The sequence below is a fragment of the Dermochelys coriacea genome, chromosome 10 (genome assembly GCF_009764565.3).
Source record: "Dermochelys coriacea isolate rDerCor1 chromosome 10, rDerCor1.pri.v4, whole genome shotgun sequence".
Lineage (NCBI taxonomy): Eukaryota > Metazoa > Chordata > Testudines > Dermochelyidae > Dermochelys > Dermochelys coriacea.
The window spans coordinates 9,058,374-9,079,741 of NC_050077.1; the positions used below are offsets into that span (position 1 = coordinate 9,058,374).

The following is a 21,368-nucleotide window of genomic DNA, read 5'->3' on the forward strand; positions in this document are numbered from 1 at the left end:
ACCAGGGAAGGATGAGTCTCCTAGAAGACTGCACTGTTCATAGCACCCTAATGGACTTTACCCTTCAAACCTCTTCATAAGAACTGCCCCTAACACCCCACTTCAGGAGTTAACAGCAGAAACCATAAACTGTCCTAGCTATGGACTTGGTCTTCAATTAATAAATGCCTGATGCTCTGACACTTCAGCTCCCTGATATTTATCTTCTATGAAGCAGATTCTGCCCCAGGCCATGAGGTGGTGGTGATGGAAAAGGGAGAGGCTGGGCAGAGGGCATCTGAACCTTGCTGTTTGCAGACACTTCCTGTGCCTGTAATTACTTGATTCTACGAAAGGCTGCCTGTGGTGTCCAGATGAAAAATATATCTCAGCTTCTTCCTCCTATGCTTTCTCCTAATTAACAACTCTTGCCTAAAGACCCTCTCACAGAGCAGATCAAGAACCTGCCTATTCATTCCCACATGCAGTATCCAGTCTTCTGTAGAAAGCAATCTTGGTTTGGGTGGCACAGCAGCTAGGCTTGAGCAAATCTAACCTCTAGCTAACTCATTTGACTATAGCCCCAGGCCGTTATAAATGAAATCCTTGCTACTTGAAAGCTATTTAGCCCATGTGCAATATGAGGCTGCCACAGTCCTGGTGCAGAGGGTTTGCCCCAGCCTTATCCAGCTACTACAACAATGAGGGCAAGGATGATGTGGCAGTTGGACACAATGCTGCAACCTCAGTTGGAGCTATTGCTTCCATCATAGAACTGTGACCAGTTGCCAGGGGAGCTTGCATGGCCCCTATCTAACTCAAGGGACATTTAAGTATTGCAGAAGACCCCACAACCAGAAACTTCCCTAGCAGAACTGGAATATCCTGGAAGGCAGATGAACATCGGTGATGAATTTGCTTGAGGTAGATCTACACATGCAAGTGAGACTGCAAAACAGATGGGCATGTGTGATGTGTCTAGTTACCTTTTGACACTCTACAAAAAAAAGAAATTAGGCCTTGGTTTATTTGCTCTCTGCTGGCCAATCACAAGCAGCAGTGACAAACACTTGAATGGCATGTGGGACAGTTCAGATGGCTGTGATGATCATGAGATGGGAAACAGGTATAGTCATAACTACAGAATAAAAGCTAGTGCATAAAGGGTAGGTATTATCTTGATCTTCTAATGTCTGTAGGAGTAATGGCTACCCTATTGGTGATTGGTGTAGAGTGGCTAAATAAGGAGAAATACATAAGGTTTTCATGGAATGTAAATTCCACCTGATCTCTTCTTCTCTCCTGAAAATTTACCACAATTTAAGATTTCATGCCCCATTCAGGTTTCCTTTTGACAAAAAAAAAAAAAAAAGCCCCAGACTTGTTTAGGGGTTTGCACCCAGTGTTGCAGTATATTAGGAAAATCTGGTACTAGAGAATAGAGAACCTCTTTCCATTAAAGTTAATTCAGCCTGGAAGCAGAACTGAACCTATTTCCTTCTCTTATTTACCCAGTTGTAACTGAAGTGTTAATATGGCCAAGAGTCGCACACACGATCCATCTGCCCTGGTGAGATGCATGGAGTTTTAATCATGTGGGAGACGTGGGTATTCTTCTCTGTTTAACATTAAAATACCAGAGCTGTTGAATTACAAAGTGATCCTTCATTGTTTTTTATTTCTTGGACCTGATACTGTATATTCAAAACTGGGACAAAGGGTTGCCTGAACATGTAATTTAAACTATTAAATCTTTTGTCTGGGCCAGTGGGTTAACGTCAAAAGGGCTCCTCAGCTCAGCTGCCTGCTCCTTCAGGGATAGCATTGCTGCTGAGACTGATATTGTAGCTGGAAAATATTGTATTTCACCAGGTAAAAAGAATCTGAGGCAGATGTCCCTTTGGTGTAAATTGATACATAGCATAGAGGTGAGCCTTCCTCGGCCACCCTGTGACTGTCACCTTGAGATTGGATTACTTTAAAGCACTCTACGTGGTTGTGTCTGTGCTGAGCTTTTTCATAATCTCTCACCAACAGTCTAGCAGTGGTGGGCACACCAGTGGAAACTGTCTTCTAGCATTTGAACCACCGGGTTGTTTAACCTGGCAGTACTGCTAGATGACGTGGGACTGATCTAAGCTAGCTCTACCTTCAATAGAGCTCCAATGACAGGCGATCTTTGAAAAATGATCAGAATAGGCCAGAAGAAAAGGAGTACTTGTGGCACCTTAGAGACTAACAAATTTATCTGAGCATAAGCTTTCGTGAGCTACAGCTCACTTCATCGGATGCATTCCACTGAATGCATCCGATGAAGTGAGCTGTAGCTCACGAAAGCTTATGCTCAAATAAATTTGTTAGTCCCTAAGGTGCCACAAGTACTCCTTTTCCTTTTTGCGAATAGACTAACAGACTAACACGGCTGCTACTCTGAAACCTGTCATTAGAATGGGCCAGCTTCATAAGACTCTTAGTACTCAGATCTCAGCTGCCCAGTAACCAAGCAGCGTCTTTCTCAGACAGCATATTTCACTGATGCTCTGTAGTCTGCACTGGCTTCCTCCAGTTTCAGGGAGGAGTTGGAGGAGCTATAAATGCTTGGGATCTGGCTAGGCGAGAGATGGCCTCTTTCCCCAAAGGATACTACAGTGGAGAAGCTTGAGCCACTGCACTGGTTTAAAGGGCAGGGTGCTAGGTGTTGTCATGCTAGGGTGTTGTCAGAGAGAGGTCTTTTCCTCTGCAGCCCATTCCCCTTGGGCTGAGAGAGCCCTGTCTTTGTTGCTGCCTAACATTTCTATTGCAGCAGCATTTGCCCTGCACCATTCAAGTGCACATGGCAGAAGTCAAATGGCACCACTCATCCTTATCCTGGGCTTGTTTTTCCAGCTCTTTTATATCCAGATGTAATAATGCTGTTTCAGCCATTACTGTGCAACAGAGTGTGCCTCTAGGTCAGCGGCTCAGTCTCTTGGCTTGGGGTCATCAAAGAAATGCTTGTTTAGGTAGCTTACTCTCAGACATTCTCATAAGGTGTCCCAGGTATATTCCATCTCTTCTTTTGTACTCCTTGTACTGTTGTGGTAGCTGTACCCGCTCTAGGATCTCTTATTATTGCAAAAAGAAAAGGAGTACTTGTGGCACCTTAGAGACTAACAAATTTATTAGAGCATAAGCTTTCGTGAGCTACAGCTCACTTCATCGGATGCATCCGATGAAGTGAGCTGTAGCTCACGAAAGCTTATGCTCTAATAAATTTGTTAGTCTCTAAGGTGCCACAAGTACTCCTTTTCTTTTTGCGAATACAGACTAACACGGCTGCTACTCTGAAACCTGTGCTTATTATTGCAGTAACACCTAAGTACCACCAAAGGGATCAGGGGGCACCCAGGGGGCTGAACACGGTGCAAATGCAAAGCCGGGATCCCTGTCACAAAGAGCACACATGAATGCACGCTGCAACGCTCCTTTAGTTTCCTTGGCTTTTGTTGTGGGGATGTTGGATGAGCAGGGGTGAGATGTTATACTTTGGCAGTTGACTTTGCTGTGACTGGCTGAGCTAGCATATTCTTGTACAAGTGGCTAGAGTATTGGGATAGATGCCTGAATAAATATGCACATACCAGTGCTCTTTCAGTTGTCTCCTAGTGAGTGACTTTGCTACCCACAGGAATCTGCTTGCCTGCTTCACTGATGCTGCTATCCTGTAATCATCAACCTGAGAGGCCCCCTGCCTCAGGCACTGACTGAGTGTGAGGTGGCAATTTTCACTTTTGTTTTTACTGGGCGGGGGTGGGGGGGGGAACAGGAGGTGTTTGAATTGCCTGACTTCTCTTATTATTGAAGGAAGCACCAGTCTGGCTCCAGAGTGTAACCCTACCCCGCCCAATCTATGCAATAAGAGTAACTGGTAGGATCTTTTGGTTGTGTATCAATGCTAGGGCTAAAAAATTCAACCAAAAGAGAGTTGTAGGGCAAAGGATTAATTATAAGGGATTAGTTGTCTAACTACCTAGACCTCAACCTTGTATGAATCTGATCTCTCCTCTGAGAAGTTTGCAATCCAATATAAGCACAGAGAGGAGATCAGATACACAAAGCTTAGGGTGAAGGTCCAGGCTTCAAGCATTGCTGTTTAATTCAAATACACAATGTATGTGATTGCCCATGTCGAAAGGCTTGGAATAAGTGTTTTAAAAGAAGGATTTGCATGTAGGAAATCATCTGATGGTCTCCATTTCACACATCACACCCGAACATATTATTCAACTGTACAGTCCAAGAAGACCAAAAATTCATGGAGTTTTCCTCTCTTTGCAGTCTACTTCCTGGAATTTATAAGAGAGGTGGCTGAGGTAATATCTTTTATTGGCCCAACTTCTGTTGGTGAAAGAGACAAGCTTTTGAATTCCATCGAGCTCTTCTTCTGTAGAGCTGAAAAGTTTGTCTCTTTCACCAACAGAAGCTGGTCCAGTAAAAGATATCTCACCCGCCTTGTCTCTCTCATATCCAGGGATACCCACAAATTACAATAACACTGCAGACGACAATGGAATTTATAAAGCAGTTTCCCCCTTTACCGCAACAGAATTCCATGTATAGAGAAGATTCGCTGCTGAACTGATGCTGTGCTTAGTTAAGCCATCACAGACCTTTCTCAGCAAACAGATTGCAACTTCTACAACTGTTGTTCCTAAAAACGACAATCTGGAGATGAAAACAAACAGCGAGGAAAGTCTGCTGCTGGGAGACAAGGCATTTAGCCATCAGCATTCCTAAAATCAAACAGCAGGGACGCAGGGGTTAGTCTTAATATCCTTGCCTTCTTTCTCAGTCCTAATTTCTGAAAATATTTAAAGTAGTGGGACTTCTGGACTGAAAATATATTTCAGGCTGTCCAGTCCCTAGCTGAGCTAGGAGTTAACAAACATCTATACGACACTTGGAAAACATTAAGAGCCAGTTTTTCAGCTGAGGATCTGTCCCTACATGCTATATAATTCAAAATCCCAAATTATTATTTTTTTAATGGGAAGGGGCTTGAAATAACTGCATTTAGCCAATACCCACCACCCCCTTCATGCTCCAGGAATCTTCATCTCATTCATCTGTCCTGACTTCAATTTTTTCACCCCAAAGAAGGGAAGATTAGAAACTGCTATCTTAGCCTGTGGAAGGAGCCAGCCATGTCACTTTCATCCAGCCGCAGCTGATGATGATTTCAACTTAAATACACTCAGAAGCAAAGCAAAACCCAAGTGCATATTGTCCTGATTCCAGCTTTCAGTTCAATAAATCAGCAGGAGTGGGGAACTAGGTCATCTCCTTGCTGGCAGAAAAAAAAAAAGCTAACATTTGCCACACACTAGTGTTTACTCCTTCTGTTTGGCTATGCATAGCCTCATCTAACCTCCTCCAGTAGCATGTTCAATCTAGCATGTGCTTGCCTGAGACACAAAGCACCACATGCAAATAAATAATCAAGACATGCCAGTCTTCGCCCTACCAAAGGGTATAATCTATAGATTTATTAATGGATGAGACACAAGCAGAGTTTGGAGGAGACTAAATCCACCTCTTTTGGGGGAGGGATTATGTTGTATTTATTATTCTAATGTTCATTATTGTTTATTTTGCTGATAGCACTGTGTAGCTCCCTGAGCTAGGATGGGTTTGCTCTTTATAAAGACAATTATGTTATCCTATCTTTGTAAATCAAAGTTTTATGATATGTATGCAATTTTTATTGTAGGTGATATTCTGCATCAGCATACATAGGCTATTTCAAAGTTTGAGTTGGATGGGAGAGTAATGGTGGTAGTTATAGCAGGAGACTGGGTATCAGGACTCCTAGGTTCTGTTCCTTGCTCTAATTTGCTATGTGATCAAGAATAAATCATTATACCCTTCTGTGTTCCCATCTCTTTATAGCACAGAATAGTTGAGAGGATTAAATAATGTTTGGAAAGCAATTTGAGATCCTTAAATAGAATGCTGTAAAAGAGTAGAAGAATAAAGAAAAGATGGGAATTGTCACAACCTGGCATGAGAGCACCGTTGTGATTTAGCATAACACAGAGACCTGGAAACATGAGCCTTCAACCTGGCCATGTGACAGAGGAATGTAAGCATGATGCACCAAGACATCGTGGTGTGGAAAGTTCAGCAGACTATGTGATATTGTGGCACGGAAATGTGCCAAAATGCTTGTTGTCTGGATATTTCCATGCCATGCCATATCAATCTCATTAGATATTTATATGCTCTCATCACTGTAATATCTGAATACCTCTGAAGTATTACACATAGAAATATCAATAACCATCTCTCTCTCCTTTCCTAGCCAGTAGGAGAAGTAGCTTGATTCGTTTTGCTTTATAATTTTTTTGTGTTTGTTTACTTGTATGTGAGTGACAAAATTATTGAGGGAGTGAGGTTTACCTTTAGTTCTGAGGGTCATTCTTAGCTCTCACGGCTATGAGTTCCAAGTTCCTATCCTGTAACGCACGTACAAGAATGCACTTATTGACATTGAAAGGCAGCAAATTCATAACTGAGAAAAGGAAATACTTTAATTCAACTGTGGAACTCATTGCCCCAGGATGATGTTGAGGCCAAGGATTTCGTAAGGTTCAGAGAGGGACTGAACATTGATATGGATCACAAGAATATCCAAAGTTAGAATAGTTAATGCTAAAAAGGTATTTTCAGGATTTAAACCACTCTCTAACAATTAAGGGATTAGGATTAAACTTTCTTCAAGGGCAGATTATTCCACATCTGTTTACTAAGGGGTTTCTTGCATCTTCCTCTAAATAATTTGGGGCTGGCCTTGATTAGAGACAGACTACTGCACTAGATGGAATAGGGGTCTGATCCAGTACGTAGGATAATTCCTATATTGTTCCTGAGAAATGTAACTGCTATGGGCGGTCACGGTTGCAAAGGAAGCAGGTATCTTCCAGGTACCTTGAACCAATCCCAAAGAGGGCTTTGAGCATCATGATGGAGACTTTTCCCTGCATCCTGTATTCAAGAGGGAGCCAATGCATTGGAGAGCACTAGCATGAAGAGTGCATAGCAACTAGAGATATTGAACAAGACAGGCTGCTGCGTTGGGTACCAGCTGAAGCTTTTTCAGGGTGTCCAGCTTCATTCCTACATATGACAAATTGCAGTGCATGGGGCTGGGGCTGAGCCCCATAGGAGGGGAGTCCAGCATGGCTCAGTCCCACAGGGCCCTGGAGGGGCGATGGGGGTGACCCATGACTCTTGGTGGGGGGGGCAGAGCCCCGGAGGGGGCACATGCTGTGCAGCATGGCTCAGCCCCAGAGGACGGGGCGCAACACAGGCCTCAGTTTCCCTGTGGCCACCCTGAAATCCTGCACAGACTCGGTCTCCTCCCTGGTAAGAACCAACCTGCTCCCCTGTGGCTGCACTATTCGTGCCCTCCGCTGGGGGCGCTGCCCGTTCCGCCCAGAGCGAGACACCGGCCAGACTCAGCCGGCGACCTCCCCGAGATGGCGGCAGCCTCTGGCCGCCGCGCTTGCGTCACGCCGTCTTCTCGCGCAGGCGCGAAGGCGGCGCGAGCGCGCAGTCCTCGTCCGGGTCGGGCTGGGCGTCGAGCTGCGAGCGGCGGCTTGCTGAGGCGCTGTGGCGGGGCCGCTGTGTGGGGCGGCGGCGGCCGGACAGGGGCAGCCCAGGCCGGGGGCCGGGAGAGGCAGGGCCCGGATGGGGGTGACGGTGGCCGGCGGCTGATTCCCACCCCCCCCGACCCCTCTCCGCGGGGAGCGATGTCGAATCCAGGGACCCGGAGAAACGGCTCCAGCATCAAAATCCGGCTCACAGGTAGCGGAGCGGCGAGGGGCGGGGCGGGGCGGGGGTTTTACACCCCCCCCCCGCCCGCGCCCACACCCCCTGGGGCCTTGCACGGCAGAGAGGGGTCGGCTGGGCATGAGGGGGCTGCGGGTTCCCCCCCCTTAGGGTAGAGGGGCCAGCCTCCCCGGTGCCCCTGGTGTGGCAAGGCCCCTGGGGGCAGGGACGGCCCGGGCCCCGGTGCGGCGGCGGCGGCGGGGGGGGGGGCGGAAAGGGATGGGGATCAGAGCCCGTCTGTGTTCAATCCGGTGTTGCTCCTCTGGCTTGGGGTGTAGTCCTGGCCGGTCGGGGCCCGGGGGGAGGGTTGGGTTTCCTTTTCCCTTCCCTGGGAAGGAAGCCGGGGTGAGGCGGGGGGTGCTCGGTTGGGTTTCCTGACCCCGCGGATCATGGGAGGACCCACCGGGGATTCTGTTCTCGAGTTGCAATTGGGGCCGAGTTCCAGAGCGCTCAGGGCTGGGGGTGTGTGTGTGTGTGTGTGTGTGTGTGTGTATATGTGTGTGTGTGTGGGGGGGGGTGTTTCTTCTTGAGACTGGGCTGGACGCTCTTCTCTCGTGTGCTGTGGTTTCTGAGGAGGCTGCAGCTTGCTGAAATCCAGAATAATTCTGGGGACCGAGTTAGGGAGCGCTGGGTAAAGTTGAGAATTTTTCTTTCCTTTTTCTCTTCCTCTTTATTTCTAGCCAGACTCTGTTTCCTCGAAATCGTTTTTCCATTCTCACCGCTTCCTCCTGCAGATCTCCTTACCTCACAATCTACCATTTGTGTTTCTCAAGCTTCTTTCTCCTGTTCCTGTTCTTTTCCCAGTTGGGGTTGTCAAGTAGGAGGTGTATGAAGTCTGAAGTCCAGACACCACTGAACTTTCTCTTTGGCTTTTTTTTTTTTTTTCTTCAATCAACTTTACATGTCTCATCTCCCGTTGTGTTTTGCATTTGCCCATTAGAGATCTCTTAACCGATGAATGTGTGAGTCCTGGTGTATGCATGCCTCATGGGGATGGACAGTTCCTGCTGGGAAGTATCCCTCTTTGGCAGTCTCCAGATGTCCTGTCCATTCCTGGCATCTTTCCTTTCCCCACAAAAAAGTCTGGTTTTGCTAGATGTGTTTAAAGAGCCATATTTTTCTGCATGTCAATTTTGCTAGTGGAAAATCAGTTTCCCCCCCCCCCCCTTAATAGTTTATATTTTGTTAGCCCTAATTAATAATGAATTTGCTTTTTTCTGCAATGGAGAGGTTCACTTGCTGGAAAACATATATTGGAAAATAAATCAAACATCTGTTTAATCTCTTTCAGACATTTTTCACCTAATTCGCTTTCCTTCAGTAAATCACATCCTACACTTCGAAGTTCATGTTTGGTCATGAGGTTGTAGTGGGTACATCAGCTTATTATACCCTTACAGAGCTGAATTACCTATTCTTTTATAAAAGGTGCAGCCTGCATTGGCATCTCTTGTTTTAGGGAAAGACGTGTGATTTCTGTTTCTAAAGATGACAGCATCATGAATTACTGATGAATAAGATCCAGTACAGGTTTTGAAAGCAAACAGGTACATCCACAATAGGATCTCTTTGATTGAAAGAACCATAATGCTATGCTACTGCATGAACTTAAGATGTATAGTTTTTGTTGGTACATAAAATATCATGGATTAATGAGAATATGGCATCAGTTAAGCTTTAATGATAAGCCTAATTTAGTTCCTAGTTACAGTGCAGTCGGTCATAAACACCTGCGTTAAAACCCATTTCCTTTTATAAAGTGCAAAGCTAGCTGATTTCAAATAGTATTTCTAGGAAACAGGGTGATTAAATGGTTTCAGAGTAGCAGCTGTGTTAGTCTGTATTCGCAAAAAAGAAAAGGAGTACTTGTGGCACCTTAGAGACTAACAAATTTATTTGAGCATAAGCTTTCGTGAGCTACAGCTCACTTCATCGGATGCATTTGGTGGAGAATACAGTGGGGAGATTTTCCACCGAATGCATCCGATGAAGTGAGCTGTAGCTCACGAAAGCTTATGCTCAAATAAATTTGTTAGTCTCTAAGGTGCCACAAGTCCTCCTTTTCTTTTTTTAAGGTCTTTAAATATCTGTTTCTGGGGGGGAAGTAATTGGTTGGAAGATATCAGCTCATTATTCTTTTTGGATCTAAACTACGACTGGTTTAGAATTTAGGCTTTGTGAGAAAAGGGTTTTAAAGATAGACTGAATGTTTTATGAAACTAAAACGTTTAAAAATGTTTGAAGTACATAGATATTTGATAGTTTTATACTGGTGTATGTTAAATATATGAATCTGTGAGCATGTAATTGTTTCTAAAACAGAAGTGCAGAACATTTTTTTGCTGATTTCAGAAGGAGCGGAGTAATTATTGTATAAGGGACACTGGCAGTCCCCTTCAGAACACTGTACACAGCCCAAGTAAAAATTATTCTGAACAGAAGTTACTGGTTTTGCATTTTTAAACTAATACTGCATCAGGTAGCTTGTATCTTCATTTTCACTTCTGTTTTGCATGAATCGATGGTCATAATTCAAAGCATTTCAGATGCTGCATTTTTTGTTAATGGAGTAACTTTGGTGTCTTGTTTGAGCATAACGTTCTTTAAACTATATTGAGGGAATTTCCCACTTGATCAATCTTACTTTCAGTTTTATTAATAAATAACTCCAACAGTAAATTAAAATCTGCAAGATTTACTCTAAAAATAAATAATTACTTTTGGAGATTTGTCCCTTCAGAAGTATTAAACACATACTTTACATCTTGCTTCATTTGAAATGCGCTTGTTGACTGATCAACTTTGAATAACTATAGCTAATGTGCCTTTTGTTACTACATTCTGTTTTGTTTTTGAGAGATATAAGCTGAATTGAAACAAAACAGGACATCTTCTGTTTGATATACTACCTACATCATGTTGCCTTCTGACTTGCAATTTCTTTTCCTGTGATTATGAACAATCTCTGTTGTTTTACATCAATTGAAAATTACTATGTAAATACCACTTACATAGAAGATGCCTTCAAGGACCACTTCATAAATGAGATGTGAACACTGGTAGAATCTTTCCTGTATTTAAAGAAATGAACTTCATTCTTGTACACATATAAACATTTGCATTAACAGAAATGTTTTATTTATTTTTACTTATCCCAAGTTCTTGACACTTTGACAATGATTAAAAACACAGCTACTTGTGGACAGGATCAGACACTGTGGGCACTGCTACAATGCTATCCATATAAAAAAAAAAGGGGGGGGGCACTGCTACAATGCTATCCATATTAAAAAAAAAAAAAAAAAGGGAGAATTGCAAATCCCACTCCCCTGTTTAAAATAAAACAACAAAAAGCCAGTCCATGGAATAGAATGATCCAACCTTTCACAGATCCCAAGCACTCTGATGTCCCCCCTATACTCCAGCCTTCCCCAAAGCCTGAGCAAATAAGGTCCTGGTGGAGGGTGTGCACAGATTTTTACCATCATGTTGTCTGTTGCTTTTCAGAGCAACTCTGAACAACACAGTGTAAAAACGTATATTAGTGTTATCATCAGTGGTAGTTTAAGAATGAGAGCTCACGTTCTCTCTTTATATATATATAAAAAAAAAAAGCTAGGTGCTTTGGTGACAGTATTGGGAGTTGGGAAGCAATTTAAAGAAAGAAAGGATAGTAATAGCCTTATGGATCAGTTCTGGGGAAAGGGGTTCATGCATAAGAATCTGAGTGAAAGAAAATGCAACGATCTTTGTGGGCTGAATGGACAAGTTGGTAGTAGAGGCAATTCTAATTGACAGAAAAGAAAGGGAGCTGGGGCGGAGAGGAGCAGTGTGATAAAACATGAGCGGATAAGTTGGGAGGGACAGAACTGTGAAGGGCCTTGAAAAGTAAGACAGCCATTTTTAACTTGTATCATGGAGGTGGGGAGCCACTGGAGAGATTAAAGAGAAGGATGATATGATCAGAGTGATAGGCAAGGAAGACTCTTTTAATTGCATTTTGTACAGATTGGAGGGTGCAGTATAGGTGTCAGTGAGGGTATAGATGGGAGTCCTAGCTGTCTTGACACGAAAAAAAGGTTGGATTTAGAAATGTTATGCAGGAACAGGCAACAAGATTTGGAGGCAGCCTGGATGTCTGAGGCAAGTGTGAGCACTAAAAAGTGACTCCTGGTTTACAGATCTGATTTTTACAGGAGAGATGGTTGTGTTAAAGTATCAGAGAAAGGGGGAGAAGGGAGAATGGTGATACATACACCAATACCTTACAATAAACTTTGGATGAAATTTAGAGTAGTTCAGGTACAGTTAGTGTATAAAACTGAATGATCAGTATATTTCAAAAGCATGGCTTCCAAACATTTTGTAAGTAAACTCGCCTGTAACTTAAACCTTTGGGGAATAAATTGACTTCAAGTTCAAAGTGAAATATTAAATTATATTTTAGATTAGTGAAAAGGCAAATTTGAAAAGCACTTGTCACAAATGTATTAGCTTGTCTTGCTTTGGCTTCATTATTAATGTAATATTGCTTGCAGCAAAGTTAACTGATTGATCAATAGCAACATAGAGATTGGTGACCCAGACAGTTTTATGTCTCATTTTCAGAAATGTTGAATAGCACTGCACATCTGTCTTTGTCTTGTCAGAAGCAGCTATGTACAACATATTAGGTACTTAGTATTTTTCTCACATTTTCATACAGAATGTAGTATAATGGTTGTAGAAAAGGATTGTCCTGGTACTGGCCTGACTATTATTATCCAGGGGTGAAAATTGAAATGGCTGGTTAACAAGCTCAGTATGTTACACCGTTTGGACAGGGAAATGATTTTGTTGTAAACAGTGGGGTGGTGGGGAGGGGCAGGGAATAACAGTTGAGTCACTACAAACTCTGGATAATAGCATGGGATTTCATCAAAATCTGTGACCAAAACTTTTTTTACCTCAATTTCTCTCCTGTAATGATTCTCAACTCCTTTACCGCAGACACTCTTCTGGGAGTCAGGTGGCTTTGTGGTTGGAGCACTGGATGGAGTTCAGTCCTGGCTTTACCACAAACTTCCTCTGTGACCTTGAACAAGTCACTTAATCTCAGTGCCTCGGTTCCCCATTTGTGCAGTGGGGATAATACTACTGCTTTTCCACACAAAGGGGCTGTGAGAGTAAAGTCATAAGACATAAGAATGGCAATACTGGATCAGACCAAAGGTCCATGTAGCCCAGTATCCTGTCTTCCGACAGTGGGGCACCTTGTATTGGCCAGAGGGAATGAACAAAACAGGTTATAATCGAGTGATCCATTCCCTGTTGCTCATTCCCATCTTCTGGCAAACAGAGGCTAGGGACACCATCCCTGCCCATCCTGGCTAATAGCCATTGATGGATCTATCCTCCAGGAATGTATCTAATTCTTTTTTGAACCCTGTTATAGCCTTGGCCTTCACAACATCCTCTGGCAAGGAGTTCCATAGGTTGTCTGCATTGTGTAAAGAAATACTTCCTTCTGTTTGTTTTAAACCTGCTGCCTATTAATTTTATTTGTGTTATGAGAAGGAGTAAATAACACTTATTTACTTTCTCCACACCAGTCATGATTTTATAGACGTCTATCATATCTCCCCTTAGTTGTCTCTTTTCCAAGCTGAAAAGTCCCACTCTTATTAATCTCTCCTCAGATGGCACCCGTTCCATAACTCTGATAATTTTTGTTGCCCTTTTCTGAACCTTTTCCAATTCCAGTATATCTTTTTTGAGATGGGCGACCACATCTGCACACAGCATTCAAGATGGGGGCGGTACCATGGATTTATATAGAGGCAATATGATATTTTCTGTTTTATTATCTGTCCCTTTCTTAATAATGCCCAACATTCTGTTTGCTTTTTTGACTGCTGCAACACATTGAGTGGATGTTTTCAGAGAACTATCCACAATGACTCCAAGATGTCTTTCTTGAATGGCAACAGCTAATTTAAACCCCATGGTTTTATATGTATAGTTAGGATTATGTTTTCCAATGAGCATTATTTTCCATTTATCAACATTGAATTTCATCTGTTGCCCGGTCATTTAGTTTTGAGATCCTTTTGTAGCTCTTAGTTAAGTCCCAGGGAGACAGCAATCTTGAGTAGTTTTGTATCATCTGCACGTTTTGCCACCTTACTGTTTATCCCTTTTTCCAGATCATTTATGAATATGTTGAATAGGACAGGTCCCAGTACAGACCCCTGGGGGATACCACTGTTTACCTTTCTCCATTCTGAAAACTGACCATTTATTCCTAGCCTTTGTTTCCTATCTTTTAACCAATTACCAATCTAAGAGGGAAGGTCCTCTTGTATCCCATGACAGCTTACTTTGCTTAGGAACCTTTGGTGAGGGAACTTGTCAAAGGCTTTATGAAAATCTAAGTACACTATATCCAGTGTATCCCCCTTGTCCACATGCTTGTTGACCCTCTCAAAGCATTCTAGTATATTGGTGAGGCATGATTTCCCTTTACAAAAACCATGTTGACTCTTCCCCAACAAATTACGTTAATATACGTGTCTGACAATTTTGTTCTTTACTATATTTTCAACCAGTTTGCTCGGTACTGAAGTCAGGCTTACTGGCCTGTAATTGCTGGGATCGCCTCTAGAGCCCTTTTAAAAAATTGGCGTAACGTTAGCTATCTTCCAGTCATTTGGTACAGAAGCTAATTTAAATGGTAGGTTACAGACTACAGTTAGTAGTTTTGCAATTTCACATTTGAGTTCCTTCAGAACTCTTGGGTGAATACCATCTAGTCCTGGTGACGTATTACTGTTTAGTTTATCAATTTGTTCCAAACCCTCCTCTAATGACACCTCAATCTGGGACAGTTCCTCAGATTTGTCACCTAAAAAGAATGGCTCAGGTTTGGGCATCTCCCTCTCGTTCTCAGCCATGAAGACCGAGGCAAAGAATTCATTTAGTTTCTCCGCAATGGCCTTATCGTCCTTGAGTGCTCCTTTAGCATCTCAATCATCCAGTGGCCCCAGTAGTTGTTTAGCAGGCTTCCTGCTTCTGATGTACTGAGATTTTTTTTTTTTTTGCTATTACTTTTTGAGTCTTTGGCTAGCTGTTCTTCAAATTCTTTTTTTGGCTTTCCTAATTATATTTTTACACTTCATTTGCCAGAGTTTGTGCTCCTTTCTATTTTCCTCACTAGGATTTAACTTCCACTTTTTAAAGGATGCCTTTTTGCCTCTTACTGCATCTTTTACTTTGTTGTTCAGACACAGTGACAGTTTTTTGGTTTTCTTACTATGTTTTTTAATTTGGGGTATACATTTAAGTTGAGCCTGTATTATGGTGTGAAACTCTCATAGTATGGTGATATGAAAGGGGAGGCATATAACTAGAGAAAAAAACTTGCATTTTTTTTCTTTTTATTTGATGGGTAAGAATCCAGAGTGCAGCTTTTGTAATAGGCCTGCTGATATCGTCATTGAGCTATCAGAGTGGGAATCCGGAGAACAGCCTTTTCCTATGGGCAGGCTCGTGGGTAACAAGTCTTTTTTTTCCTACATGTAAGTCAAGACCCTCTCAAAACCTTTGTCCTAGTAGAAGAAAATTAAATTTTCTAAAAGAGTTTGCTTCAACATCCCCCTTGGGTGGGGAAAGTAGGAATAAAGTCACCATTGTTCCTAACTCAGCTTTCTTTTCTCAAACTCAGAATCTTCATATAAAGAATATAATTTGGAATACTTTTGAACAATTTAATTACTGCTTTTTCTTCTTTTTATTAACTACCAGATAAGAACTATTCTTTTCTCACCCATTCCTTTTAACGCTCTTTCATCTTGTATTTGTGTTTCTAAAATTGTTCTGAACGTCTTCTTTCTGTGTCTGTGAAGAAGTTAAACTTTTACTGAAAATTGGTTTCAATAGTGAACCACTGAACCAATATTGAAATGGCACAAGTGGAGCAGATAAAACATCTTCATTATCATTTCAGGTTTCAGAGTAGCAGCCGTGTTAGTCTGTATTCGCAAAAAGAAAAGGAGTACTTGTGGCACCTTAGAGACTAACAAATTTATTAGAGCATAAGCTTTCGTGAGCTACAGCTCACTTCATCGGATGCATTTGGTGGAAAAAACAGAGGAGAGATTTATATACGCACACACAGAGAACATGAAACAATGGGTTTATCATACACACTGTAAGGAGAGTGATGATAAACCCATTGTTTCATGTTCTCTGTGTGTGCGTATATAAATCTCTCCTCTGTTTTTTCCACCAAATGCATCCGATGAAGTGAGCTGTAGCTCACGAAAGCTTATGCTCTAATAAATTTGTTAGTCTCTAAGGTGCCACAAGTACTCCTTTTCTTATTATCATTTCAGATACAGAAAGTGTGAGATTTGCTAATTTTTAGTCATGTTTTCTGAAACAGCATTGAAGATGATGTATTCGTACATACACCACTTTTATTACTGATTTAGTGATGGAGTGGGACATGCTTCTGAAAATTTAGTAATTTCAATTTTGTAGTGTAGAGGTGATTAAGTTTTATGTTGTGCCCCCGTTTATACAAGGAAATTGGCCTGTTGCTGACAGGAGCTGGCAAACACTTTACCTGCTGCTGGTGAACAAAAGTTTTCAGCATGGAGTGGTGTCAGTTATATATAGCATGCTGAAGTTGGAGCTCTGTGCTTCACAGAATACAAAGACATGCTCTCTGCCTCCAGAGAGCTTACAATATAAATTTTAAACTGGACTTAGGCCTTGATTCAGTACAGCACTTAAGCATTACTTAACCTTAAGAACATAAGTAATCCCTTTGTCTTCAGTGGGAACACTCATGGGCCTAAAGTTAAGCACATAAATCCTTTGCTGAAATGGGGCCACAGTTATTGGGAATGGCTAACACAGGTGGGAGTAGGTCAAAGAGGGATGAAGGCTATACCAGTTCAATAATGTGGTTGCTTAAATTAGTCATGTGCACATCATGTGGTTCATTTAATGTTCTTTGGTATAAAAATAAGTAAGATGAAGATATAAAGTAGTGAGTTCTCTTCTCTATCTTTGCTGAATATAGTTCTCCACACTGGTTCCATTGGAACCAATACTTGAAAATATTTCAGGTCCTCCTGTGGACAGAATAAAATTCTGGAATGCTGCTGAAAATTTTTGTCTGTACTAGCACTTTAACCATATGCAATTTTGGTTCAGAGGGAACTGAGAACTATTCTCAGCAACCATTCAGCTTCCCAGTATGGACAAGGCATCTGCTATTTTGCTGCTGAAGATGGTTTGTCTCTTTCTACGCTGGTAGTTAAACTTTATAGAACATTGGTCCAGGATACCTGTTACTGACAACCATTGTAAACTGCATACGTTTCTTGTTGTAGATAGGGTTTAGAGTTTGGTGTGAGTGCCTGTGGTCTGCACTGAAGTCTTTCTGAAAATCTTCCATATTTGCTTGACACTGCCCCCTGTGCTAGAAATGATGAGTGCGAGTGTTGACTGACCACCAGCTTTTTTGCTGCCGTATTATCTAACCCTATTTAGAGCAATTCTAGAAGACACATTGTTAAAGACACAGTCCACATTAGAATTCCCACTGTTGCTAGTATTGATAGAGTTGGTGGAAGATTTTCATCAGTGCCTCAGTGTAGATGAGGTCTGTGTACATGGTAGGAGAAGAAACTTGAATGAAAAACATGGTTTAGCTTTTCCTTTTGAAAAACGAAAATCTGCAATTCCATACTCTAGTTAGGTAGACTGTCTGCTTGTAAGTTGTGATTCAAGACAGTTTGATAAGAGAATTATAGTGGCATTTTAGTAATTTCTGAATGGGAAATCAGAGAATATGTTCTGCCTCTTCTCACATCCCAGTAACTGCCTTATGTAAACCTGAAAAGGCAACATTTTGAGCCTCCCCCATCCTTCTTTGGTGTGTGTTTGTATGGATTAAATTATTCTGTTTTTAAAGAGAGACACGCATCCTGGAAATATTTTTGGGGTGTCTACATTGGAAGATACGTTTGTGACAATAACTTGGCTTAGATAGCAAAGTAGAGTTGTATTCTGGGAAGAAAAACGTTAAAAAAAAAAAAATCTCACAAAGGGGTATAAATAGCTTTATGCCTTCCTCTGCAGCAAATGATTTTTTTCAAGTTAAAGGCCAAAATTCATACTGGCTTGTTGTCAAGGTCACTGTAAGCACAGTAGACAGAAATCCCTAAGGCCACCAAACTCAGAGCATAGATGGGTAGAGTAGGCAGAGCAAGATTTTTTTTAACCTCTTTTTTTTTTTTTGTTTTAAAGATATCGAAATTACTATGTGTAGTAAGGCAGTTTAATAAACTTAAGTATTTAATTGGAATGTTTGTCCATCTATTTGTGGGTAAAACAATCCACAGTTTCAGAATAATGTTAAAATAATGCCTAATTAATGAGTATATGGTGATGCGTGCTACTCCATCAATTCCAGCTGTGTTCTCCTCCATTGCAGCTGAAAGGAATTCTAATTGGCTAAGGAATGTCTGTAGCATCGTGTATCAGTGAACCCAAAGGTTTAGGCTGGCTGTGGCATGATGAAGCAATTTAAATGTTTTAAGATCCATGAGTCTGACTCTTGCTCTTATGGTTTCTTGAAATTGTGATGAATCCTCTGCATCTAGGCACTTATATTATAGTAACTTTCTATTTTATTTTTTAATTTATAATACTCAATTAGAGTGTGATGTAAACAATGCAAGTTTAAAGGAACACTGTCAATTCAAAATTATCAATTTAAAAAATGATTTCAAATGTACTGTCATTAAGTTTCCTTGCCAGTGTTTATGATCTTAGTCATATTTATCAAATACTTAGATTTTTTTCTCTCCCCAATGACTGTAAAAGATCTACACAAACAAGGGAGACTCACTGTGCAGGAGAATGAAATATACAAAAAATAAGTTGAAAAGTAAAAGATAATGTTCTCTAACCTTTTAGTTAGAATATCTTAGCTCTTATTGGTAATACTAGGTTAAAAAAAAAATCAGATGAGTGATTTTTTTTTTTTTAAACTTGATAGTCTCTCCTTGTAAATTTTGCAATTTAGCATCTTTCAATAAAGGGGGGTTTATTACTGTATTTTTGGGGAAAAGTATAGAATGCTCATTATGCTTTTTGTATCTTTGTACTTCACTCTTCTGATTATACTTTCACTCAAATGATCAGATTAAAATAAAATGCAGCACTGATCTGAAGCCTCTCTAGTTCAGCATATTACTATCTGAAGATTTGCATCTCTTGTTTCCTTTACAAAATGGCAAGATAAATCCAATTATGTTGATAAAAGAGGTAATATATTTTGTTTGAATAGTAAACTTTTTGGTCTCCAGAGTGTGGAGTATATTACAATAAATCTCTACATTATATCATTCTCTTTAAGTTCTAGATAAAAGAAAGTTGTGGAAATGTATTTTAGACAGCTGGCATTTGATTCACTTTGTACTCAAGATGACTGTTAATGTAAAGCTGAAATGTTTTTTCAGACGCTGAATGGTGCCTGGCTTGCATCCAGTGTATGTGCCATGCTCTTGAAAACTCTGGGTTGAAAACTCTCTGCCCCTTTGATCGATACTATTTTATTTACTATAAATCCCATGGCAAATACTACCCAAAAAGCTTTTTGAAAAGAGAGCATTTTGTGAAACTAACACTCCTAATTGTTATATTGAAAGTGCAAAGGCTAAAAAGTCCAGATTTTTAAATGCGTGTGAAGAGCTAAATGTACTGTACATGGCTTGTGCTACATTTACTTAAGTCAATAGCGGTTTTCTATGCATAATCACAAATGCTTAGTAGTACTTAATCCAGCTATGTAATTTATATGCTTTACAGTGATCGGTATACTTTGGGTTGAAATCTCCTGTGCTTGCTTCTCAGCCCAAAGTTAATCATAATGAGAAAGTTTGGTAAATTTATATTTGTGTGTTTTTGATTAATCAATGTATATAACAGTTTTTTTTAAATGGACCTGATGCTGCACTCTAACTGAAAATTATGTAACTTCATTCTTCAACAATGACTCGTGTTAATAGCTTTTTTGAATACATCTTAGACAGATATTCTTTAGAAGTCTTTGGAAACATCAGTATATGATTTTACACTCACGTTTACAATGCAGAACTCCAGTTTTACACATGCAGTTCAAATGTGTGTCAGATTCAGGGATAATTAATATCTGATTGTTAAAGAAATTATTTAAGAATAATGGAGAAACCCTGTTTAACAAGTCTGTCTACACTATAGCAGCGCAGCTGCAGCATCACAGTGTAGATGCTTCCTACATCAATGGAAGGGATTTTTCCATGGATGTAGTTAATCTACCTCCATGTGAGGTGGTAGCTAGGTTGATGGAAGCATTCTTCCATTGACCTAGCCATGTCTACAGTGAAGGTTAAGTCAACCTAAGTGCATCACACAGGGCATGACATTTTTCATGGCACTGAGCAATGTAGCTAGGTTGATATAACTTTTTTTTGAGTGTAGACCAAGCCTATGGCTCTGAACTGTTTTCTTCTGACCAGGGTATGTGAACACAGGCTCGTGTTGTGATGTTAACCTTGTATTGAATGGTTTCAGAGTAGCAGCCGTGTTAGTCTGTATTCGCAAAAAGAAAAGGAGAACTTGTGACACCTTAGAGACTAACAAATTTATTAGAGCATAAGCTTGCATCCGATGAAGTGAGCTGTAGCTCACGAAAGCTTATGCTCTAATAAATTTGTTAGTCTCTAAGGTGCCACAAGTACTCCTTTTCTTCTTGTATTGAATGTTTGCCAGTTTTGTTGGGTCTTGAGGTAGCATTTACTTTGACATTGTTAGACAATAGCTGAAATAGCAGCAGTGTCCCTCTTTTCTTTAAGATGGCCACAAATAAGGTCAATCTAGCTGTTTAAGGTGATTGTTTTTAACAGGCAGTTCTCTTACCACTAATTTTCATATTATGTACACTCATTGTTTGTAAATGTCTTATTGAAATAAGACTCCTCAAATACTTTAGCATCAAGGAAAGAAGAAATTGATGGGTGCAAAAATACTAACGTGCCACAATTTTCTGGATCTGTGAAATTTTCTGAAAATTCTGTGATCTTGATTTTAAAAAACCTCTTTCCATTAGGAAGAGCACCTCCACTATGTGAAGTGCTATACTGTTGCTTTGTTAACCTAGACTTAAAATTCTCTACCACCAAACAGCAATGGTACTTATTTCCTTTATATTTCAAAAAGCTTAACAAATGATTGTTATCCCCAATTTACAGATGAGTACTGAGGTGTAGATATGTGAAATGGTAAAAGGGGTAATTTTTGTGAGATTGCCCAGCTAAATCAGTGACAGAACTAGGAATGGAACCCAGTTCTTTTGACACCCAGTCCATTCCCTGGACCATGATGCCAGCAAAGATATATATTTGCCCTTCTTTCATCACTTTATTCAATTCAGGTGTGAAATTTAGTACTGGCATGAAGCATTTACTTGGTAATGTTTGGGGGAG

At 40.9% G+C, this 21,368-nt stretch overlaps 1 protein-coding gene across 1 annotated transcript in view; it reads left to right on the forward strand.

Annotated features, from left to right (window-relative positions):
- Positions 1-7,566: 7,566 nt before the first annotated feature.
- Positions 7,567-21,368, forward strand: part of SMURF1 (SMAD specific E3 ubiquitin protein ligase 1) — a 63,571-nt gene continuing 49,769 nt past the window's right edge. Inside the window, 1 exon segment of the mRNA XM_038418975.2 lies at positions 7,567-7,824. Within this exon segment, the coding sequence (XP_038274903.1) occupies positions 7,770-7,824 (55 nt within the window). The 5' untranslated portion in view covers positions 7,567-7,769.